Raw genomic sequence first — 9893 nt, forward strand, 5'->3', positions numbered from 1 at the left:
TATCAAACCAAACAATATTATCAGTATCAATCGTGATTTCTCCATCAACCTCCTCTTATAGAAAAACTTTTCCAGAGGATTTGATTACAGTTGATGTACCATTGTTGAGTGTAAGAATGTTTAGTTGATCTTTAGAGCAACAAACAGCTTCAAGTTGAACAAGACACACTTAAAGTCATCCCACAAACATGTTTTTCTGCATATCAACAAGCCATTCAATTATCGCGTTAGGCAGCCAACTAGGCCTATCCAGTGGCCTGTGGTGATACAGGGTGATAGGCCTCATTGCACACAGCAACACCACCTATAATTTGTCATGGATCACTGAAAGGAATAATTACATTTAATCACCTCCGTGCCCTTGCCTGCTCGCTGTCTTCTCTTTACAGTTGGATCACGAGTAAGGTTTCCCATAGAATTAGATTTTATAGGCGATGGTAGGTGCCCCCAATTTTATAGATAATCAAGCAGCTCTGTCTTGGTAAGAACTAAGACGATACAATTTCCTTTCATTGGGTCTTCTAATTTATAGCCATTATCTTAAAAAGGGGCATGTCTAGTTAAGTCATTATTTGGATTATAGTGATCAAGAGAAGAACTTAATAGGGTGTGGCTTTGACAAAATACATCATTTTCGCTTCAACTGGCAGTTGAAAGAGACACAGAGACACATGAGCTGACAGCTGGCTGATTCACTGTTTCGGCTGGCTCACCAAACGCTGGCCAGATGAAGTACAGTGCTGGCTGCGTTTTCTGGGCTGTGAACTAGTGGATAAGTCAACCAGAGAGTACCTATCCCACTCATCAGCTCACTGTGTGTATTAATAGCAGATGTGTCAGATCCAGAGCAGGCTAGACATCTGCCAGCTCAACCTGGACTAGTGTTCAGGAAGTGGAAAAGATGACAGGAATACAAGACAAGCCAAAGGAAGATGGCCAAGTCACAGTGACGTTGAAAACAGATACTGATGTAGAGTCTGGCTGCACACTCTGTCACATATCACACACCTATTCTGCCTCCAGCTGATAACACACAGCCCATGCTGTAAACTTCGGCTACACATCCTGGCAGCAGTGGATGATGCAGCTGCAATATATATGATACAGTGTATCACAGCATTTCCACTGTTAACAGTGGTAAACCATGACACTTTAATATCTGTGGAAGGCAAAGAGCAGCATTGACTACATGTCTAAAATGCTACATTTGTCCACTTACAGAGGTTTGTTGTTGTGCATTCTAATACTTTATCTTGCAGGGATAGAAAAAGTAACTGTTTCACCAACAGTGTCTCTGTCAGTACATCGTGGACTTCAGTAAGTTTGAGGTCTTCAAGACAAACGGTAGCTATTGGTAACCATCTCCTATTTGACCAGCCAAAAACCTACTACAACGAAACATGAAATCAGCATATTTCCAGATTAAGTCAGCTCTCAAACAAGATTGTTCAACGTTTGATGGTTCCAGCTCCATAAGTGTGATTATTTGTGGATTTTTCTTGTGTGGTTATGACAGAAAAAGCTATTTGATGGTATCACCTAGGCCTATAGAAATGAATGAGGGGTTAGGGGATTCAAAGTATGTTGTTAAGGCATCTGCAGCTGCAGAGAAAGCTACAGAAAGCAGCAAGTCTCTCATACATTGCTCTGAAAATCAGAGAGAAAAACTAAATCTGCACAGTACTTACAGAGGTCAGAAATCCAAACTTTATCAATCAAACCTCCACAGACACATCACAGCTTACGTCAAGTCCAAACACTAATTGGCACATGTCTGCCCACAAAGTTGTGAGTCCTACTCTTGGGAACCACACACCCTAAGAAAGTGAGCTAATGACTGCTGCTATTACCCAAAGTGTCAGCTTCCTTTTGCTTTACAAAGACAGTCTGTTCCTGAGGGCCACTGTGGTAACCACATCGCAGCGTGGGTCAACCAATCCCTCTGTTGGACTAATACAAACTTCTATATCAAAGATTAATTGATGAATGATGAGAGGACAACATTGACAATGATAGACAACATATCAACAAAGCGCTTAGGATAAATATTATATGATACACTAGTCTCAAAACTAGGGATGGGCATAATTAATCGAATTATCAACACTGATATCCCAAAATGATTTGATTCCGATCCCAAGATCAAGATTTGATTTCCATTTCGATATTGATTCAGTTTAAACACAAAGTAAATTTCAGTACTGTTCTGGTCCTAATAATTTGTGATTAGTGTAACTTGTGAGAGGTTGCGATGCTCCCAAATACCTCTCAGATTTACTGACCTGTTACTTGCCCTCTGGGCTACTGAGATTTGCGGATTGAGCCCTGCTGGACTGACCAGGATCCACACTGTGGAACTCTGCATGCCAATGCCTTTTATTTATATACTTATTTTTTATTTTAGCTTGTGTATCTTATGTAAAGCATTTTATAACATTGTTAGGAAAGTGTGATATAGTTTTTTTATATTATTTATAATAGTTGTTACTTTAGTCTTGACCAACGTGGGTGACCATTGCAAACTGAGCCATACTTGTAGTGTGGCAAAACATTTTTAGAATATAAGCCAAGAGTTTTATTTTTCATTATTAATAGATTTAAATTATTGATGTAAAATAGTTAAAATCTGAATAAGACAAAAATACGAGTTTACTGGAAGTACAGTCTGCCAGTGGAAAATAGTTTGTCCTCATGACTTGCAGTTTGTACGATTTGTCACTTTTCATCCCCTCCATTGATGTGTGTCAGTTTGCCTGTCTGCCAGTCTCTCTCTCACTCCTGGGAGTGCAGCTAGCTTTGACTAATCCCCAACATTACTGACCAACAGCTGACTGTTTGCTCTCTCAGCCAGTGTGCTAAATTCTGCCTTTATCCTTCTTCCAGTTTGGAAATCGCTCACACACACAGTTGCACAGGAACATATCCGATTACCCACTGTCTTTAACTACATTTCTATGCTTTAAATAAATAAGAACAGAGCGAGAGAAAAACTAAGGTGGCTTTTATCGATACAAACTGCTATGGGTATATAGGAACACGAAGATGCACATTCACCGTAGAATTATTAATATTCACGTTTTGTGTTCTTCTGGTGCTCTTAGGAATTACATGCTCTGCCTGATATGAAGAACTGAAAAATACCAACTTCTGGTGTCATTTATAACATGGGTATTAATGGAAAAAGAACAAGATGCGTTTGTTCCAGCCTTTCCATCCACATTCACATGGAACTTTCTCTTTAATTTCAGCTTCCCTAAAAAGTGCCCTCCCTTGAGTGTCACTTCACAAAGTTAAAGAAGGACACAAACACAGATGTACACATTTCCATTAACACCAACAAACCGTAAACATCCAACATTTCTGAGCAACTTAAATTAGACTTGACAATCTATTCAATGACTAGACATGTTCTCAAACTCATAATTAAAATATGGCAGTGACAGCAAAACACCACAACACAGTCCCGTGAACTTACATTTCTAACAACTAACCCTAAGAACAACACCATAAGTCAAACTAAAGATGTGATCAGGTGTCATGACTTCATTCGCATGTGGCACATAAATGTCTCTTCAAAGAATCAACTTTTAAGTGATACAGCTGTTATTGTTAGAGTACAGCAAGCACAATCACATAACTTCGGTATAGACCTGCTTAGTGTCTGTAAAGGTAAAAACTAATTGTTGACTAATAAGGGTAACTGTACAGCAAATTTTGTAAATTGCTTAAACATTGTTTAAAAAATGCGAGATAAAGTTAAGATCTATGAAACAAAATGAAAGAGTGGAAATAAGACAGGTTCACTGAGAAACCATCCTTGAGAGAAATAGTGTGAACCTAAAAAAAAGTTTGAGGACATGAAGCAGGAATTTACATTGTCTAAAATATAAGTCAAATGTATCAGCTCTATATATTCCACAGAAACTTAAGTGATGGGGAAGAAAAGCGATCAGGGACAATGAAAGCTGATTGTTACTGACAGTTTATTCACCAGTAGGGTTGCTCCCTGGAAGTCAAGATTTAAATCATCAGTCAAAGATCCCTCAGTTGATTAAAACTCGTCAAGTCAAGCACACTCCAGATTGGGCTTTTTTCTGACTGTCGACACTTCTAAATTAAAATGTCCATTTCTTCGCTAGGAACATCCCCGCATGAGACACATTTACCTGACTCATCTCACCCCTCCCGATTAGGAAGATTCACAAATATTATGTACAGATAATTAGGAAGCTGGTCTTTGGCCCAGGGGTGTGAAGCAGATGGATGAGTTCTAATCAACGACATCCAGTCTGAGTCAACACTGGACTGCAGCATCCTTCCTCCCTATCATCCTCTCCTAGTACAAATAAAAGCATGGATTAACTGTTCTTCCCATCTCCAGGCAGCAGGAGACAGTAACCACGACTGGAATTAAGAGCTTCTAGGTGCTGTCTGAAGACAGTGGTGAAGATGCCAAGACCTGCGTAGCAGCTCTGCAGTGGACAGGCACAGGGTAGTTAATAGGTTGATGGTTGTTTTCCATCAACTCAAGTGTCTAACACATCACCTTCTGAGGTTTTTTGTCTGCTTTTATACGTCTAGTCATGATCAGCTGGTTTATATGACGAATAAATGCAGGGAGTTATGAAAGAGGAAGTCCTCTACTGCCTGTTACCCTGACGATTAAACACATCAGTAACACTGACTCAAAAGGATTAGTGTTTTATGCAACAGGAAAACCAGAACAGATAAAGATAGAAGGGAGGGTGATATATATATTTTTTTTTAATGACTAACTTTATCTCCAGCATACCTATAAATGTGTCTGTTTAAGTATACCAAATAAAGGACAGATAAGGATGGCCAAAGGAAAACCAAGGCCTGGGCTGAATATGTGCTTTCATTTTATAGAGAAAAGACTGGAGCACACTGAGAGGACAAAGGCATCAGGTCCTGGACATAAGGCCTGCATTGCGTGTGCATGGCATGTGTACTATGTCTTTGTTTTCACTTCAACACCAATGTTAGCAGGTTAGAGAGACTAGGCAGCCTAAGAAGACTCAATCAACGGTTTTTCACACATCACTCAGCAAAAAAAGTGAAAATATATATATGACAACATAACATAAAAGTGACACCTTTGTGAGTGAGTGAGGGCAGTACTTTTCCAGAATGCTCACTCTGCACTAGTTCAGCAAAATATGCGCCGTGCACATAAAACATCAGCAGTGTGTCTCAGGTGTAAGACAAACCCATAAAAGGTGTTGGTGCTTGTAGCAGGTGCTCCAGAGTTCCTAAAGTTTGCTGCCCCTACCAGAGGCACCTGATTTAGTTGCATATTGTTTGAAGACGCACAGAAAACACATCAAGCCCTTCTAGCACATTGCATTGACGTTGGAGCAAAAACACCAGTCTAATATTCTGATCACAGCCGCACATGCTCCACACCGCAACACTTGACTAAAACGCACCGCACACCAGCAGAAAACACAGTACCAGAGATCAATGCCTTTAAGTACACTCAACCGTACGGCTGCAGGGGGCTGTGGCTACATAACACAGATAGAAGTAGTACCTCTGCAATTACTGTCAGAGCCTCACAGTACATCACACACAACAACCACCTGGCACCAAGCACAGGTCCACTAAACGGGCTCTGCTCAGCACAATCAAGTGTAGTGAGATGCATAAGGACAGTCACTATCAATATGAGTGGCAAACAGGCGCTGAACAAAAATGCAGATGGTAGTAATATTATATAATAGCTCAACATACCACTCATAGATAGGCAAGACACATGATGTTCCTGAGAAACAATACTCTGTATTTAATCTGATGTTGCACTGGAACAGTTTAAACCCGTAAGACCAGATGTGTATCTTCCTTTAGGTATGCGCACTTGGAAAGTTTTTAGAACTGCACTTGTTGTTAGAGACACATTCAATTTCAAAATGATTGACAATGTAAGCCAAAGGTGCTCTACATGTTGAAAAATACACATATCAAGTTTTTCAGCATATCCTTATATTTTTGGAGGTTATTTGCAAACAATGCTTTTACCCTGTTCCACATAAGCGTACATTTAATGATGTTAACCCCAGTCAATCAGCTCCAAGCTGAGGAAAAGCTACCAATGTCTATGTAGGGGTGCGGCACCTCCTTCAAATACTTGACTCCCTTCATTGTGACCAGTTTCTATAACAGCACAGGGCACCACTGTGCAGCAATATACAAATTCCTTCACTGTCCAGGGTCGAGCCCAATATATCAAAGTTCTTACCAGGAATCAGTATACATGGGTTTATGTGTAAAGTTCAGTTCACAGTTTCATCATTCCCTCTCAGTTTATGAGAGCTATAACGAAAAAAGCCCATTTTAGCTAATTATACTTAGCAAACTGCTGTGTTTAAATTAGGGATGGGCATAATTAATCGACGATCGATTAATTAATCATTAAGAATTTCATCGATGACATTATTTTTTCATCGATAAAACTATTGAATGTTCGCCATGTGGCAGGAGGTCGGAATATCTGAGTTGCCCTGGACACAGCGCAGCGAGGATGTTAGCAGCTGGAGAAAGCAGCCCGGAGCTAGCCTCCGCTGCTCGGTTTCATGTCCGCACACGGACAACAACCGGACTGAGAGGTCGAGAACCGTCAAATCGTGCTAGCTCTCAGCAGCTAGCTGCTCTCTCAGTGGGGCTTAAAAGTACAGCAGCGCATATTTTCAAGTGTAACCAGTGAACTGATCCCGTTTAACTGCCACAAGAGTTGTTCGTCTTGTAATAAAGATCTCAATGAGGAAACACACTGTGTTTTTTTATATTTTCACAGCATTTTTTTATAGCCTATTAATAGTGATTTTAATATAAAAATATGAATGATTAATCAAAAATCGATCGTTAATTCTCTCGACGATCGATTAAGACAATTTAATCGAATGCCTAGCCCTAGTTTGAATGCTTTCCCTATTTTCACAAACAATCATGAGACCGAATTCTCAAATACTCCCTAAGGATTAGCACCAAATGTACCACCACATGTACCACCACACCGCCTGAGAAACAAGCTCAACTGTGCACATCTTAGCCATCACTGACACTACCTGATCTGAGAGTTATTATATCATGTCATGGAAAGACACACAATCCATCTGTCTGCACTCTGTCAGCCCTCATAGAAAATCAATGATCCAGTTAATTTAGTGCAATGGGACACCCATGAACATCAGTGCTAGTATAGCTGACCTTGTAGCACATGGTCTGTGGCAGCCTGCAAAATGACCAGTGTCAAATACTTTTGCAAGCATAGTGCATGAGCACCCAGCTTGACATTTTAAACAATTCAAACTCTGAACATGTATAGTTGAATAGGGCCCTGGCACACGATTGAGAGCTGTTTGAATTGAAGCATTGAAAACCAAAGACAAGCCACGGTGAGCATGAGTCTGTGAGAAAACAAAAGTGTGAAACAGGTGCTAACCAGAAGCCGCACCGACCACATTTCACTGCTGTTTTGAAGCTGAGATTTAATTACACTTTGATAAAGATGACCTGTGTAGCTGGATTCCAAAAGCTGTTCTGAAAAAGACAGGGCTTTTGGGAGGGAGGGGTGTGAACTGAGGTGTGACAACACATTGAGGCGGCATGCAACAAGCTTGGTTCTTCCAACTGAAAACAACCAATGAATTATAAAAGATAAAATGACTACAAGCAAAATATTTCCCTAAATGGGTTTGATCAAAGATCATGCTTACTTCTGTTGGTAAAGTAATATAACTCTGTCACATTCTAATAAACAGTATGACTCCTTTCATTTCTTTAGTGTCATTCATCAGCATGTGTGATTTCCATACCTACAGCTGGAGCATCATACTCATCGCCCAACAGTATTTCTGGTGCAGAGTATGCCAGAGATCCACAACTGGTTGTCAGCTTCTTCCCTGGCTGAAATTTATTACTGAATCCAAAGTCAGTGAGCTTTACCAGCCCTTGTTTCTCGAAGAACACCACATTCTCTGGCTTGAGGTCTCTGTGCACCACATGCAGCCGATGGCAGTAAGAGATAGCGTGGACAATCTGGGCAAAATATTTCTTGGCCAGCTCTTCATTCAGACCCTCCTCATGCTTCATGATGTAGTCAAACATATCGCCTCCATCACCTAGCTCCAAGATGAGGTAAAGTTTGGTCTGAGTGTCTATCACTTCATACAGGCGCACGATGTTGGGATGTTGGACCAGTTTCATGCAGCGGACTTCCTGAAAGAGGTGACCTGTGGCCACCGTGTCCAGCTTCGTCTTGTCTATCACCTTCACCGCAACTTTCTCGCCAGTGAAGACATGGCGTGCCAGCTTCACCACGGCAAAGTGGCCACGGCCCAGCGTCTTGTCAAGGTCATATAGGCCAGCAATTTTGCCATCATATCCCCGCTTGAATCCTGCCATAGCTGGAGCGTGCGCTTGGGAGAGGGAGGCCCCCACTGCAGGCAGAGACTGGATGGATGAGTTGTGTGGGTCCAATTTAGCTCAGTTCATCGAAGGCTGAAGGAGAAGCCCATGGCTCTGGCTTCCTAAACAAAAGAAGATACACCAAATTACTAGTTGCAGTTGACAGTGGATTTCCGTGGATGGGCACAGTTGACCATAAAACTGAATAGCACATAAATACAAATATGTAATAACAATGCAATACAAATTCTAAATATTTCGCCTTGTCCAGCTTATTGCTATATCTATCCAATAATACTGAGGCACATGCTCATTCCCATCGTGAGACGTGCAGAATAATGCTTGGATATATTGTGAAATAATTTGCATTGTACTAATACTTTTCAGAAGTAATATACAAGTTAGTGCATAGATAAACTGCACTACTTAATCCCCAGTTAGCTGGATATATTCAGAGGGACTTGAATTGGCTGCAGCACTGACGTTAGCTCGTGTATCCTGATGTGCTGCTACGGCGAAGCACATTCAACTTTTCTGGATCCACACAGCAAAGCTTCATAAGGTCCCTCGTACGGTCTGATGTTGTGCTACCACAGCAGAGTTTGACAAACTAGTCCAGAAGTCTGCTGCCTATCGGGGCCCAGCGTGTAGCACAGCAACTGACGTTAGCCGAATGTTACCAGGGGGCTAGCTCGTCGTTCATTGATTGATCAGCGTTAGCTTCCTGGCAGACTGACGTTAGCCGCTCTCCGTCAGTAGCGTTCAACCGCTGGCGGCTAATTCACAAACCCACCTGACAGTAGTCACCACCCAAACACGTTTCAGCCCTGGAGCGGAGCGCTGCCCGCACAGGTGAACAGGTGCTGGGTCAGATATCTCCCTGCTAGCCGCCGCTAGCATTTAGCATGTAGCAAGCTAAAGTTACTACGACTCGCTCAGCTCACCTCTCGCAGCTTCTGCTCGGTAAACATAAAGCCCTGAGTCCGGTCTCCGCCGGGTGCCTGGGCTCGGTCGGCTCCTGGAGTGAATTGAGGGCGAATTATCAGAGCAGGCGGGGATGGTGCAGCCTCTGTGGGGTGACGGCGGCACGCAGGAGGTGCCCGTGCCCGGGGTTCATCCGTAAAACCAGGACTTGCATCGTTGGCAGCGGCAGCACTGATCGCAATGGTTGCATCCTCCCAGCCGTGGCTGCGATGTTGCCTTCACGTGCTTGAAAGAACGTGTCGGCTTTTCTCACACTGTCACACTTTTTCCTGGATTTCACGGCAAATCACACACGCAATCCAAAAGTGATTCAAGAGACACTATGCATGACACAAAAATACTGAAACCAATATTTACATTTACAACAATCACAGTGTGATTTATTTCTGTATCAACAACCCAGATGGAATAATATTAATAATAATCCGATTTATTTGTATTACTTGTGTATTGCTTCTCGTAACTTGTTTTATTCACGGTCA

General features: G+C 41.8%; 1 protein-coding gene across 1 annotated transcript in view; it reads right to left on the reverse strand.

Annotated features, from left to right (window-relative positions):
* Nucleotides 1-9604, reverse strand: part of snrka (SNF related kinase a) — a 36241-nt gene extending 26637 nt beyond the window's left edge. Inside the window, exons 1-2 of the mRNA XM_062399558.1 lie at nt 9372-9604; nt 7836-8549 (exon numbers count right to left, since the gene is read on the reverse strand). Coding sequence (XP_062255542.1) covers nt 7836-8424 — 589 coding nt within the window. The 5' untranslated portion in view covers nt 8425-8549; nt 9372-9604. The remainder of the gene's footprint in view (nt 1-7835; nt 8550-9371) is intronic.
* Nucleotides 9605-9893: the final 289 nt, after the last annotated feature.

Source organism: Platichthys flesus, chromosome 11 (genome assembly GCF_949316205.1).
Source record: "Platichthys flesus chromosome 11, fPlaFle2.1, whole genome shotgun sequence".
Lineage (NCBI taxonomy): Eukaryota > Metazoa > Chordata > Actinopteri > Pleuronectiformes > Pleuronectidae > Platichthys > Platichthys flesus.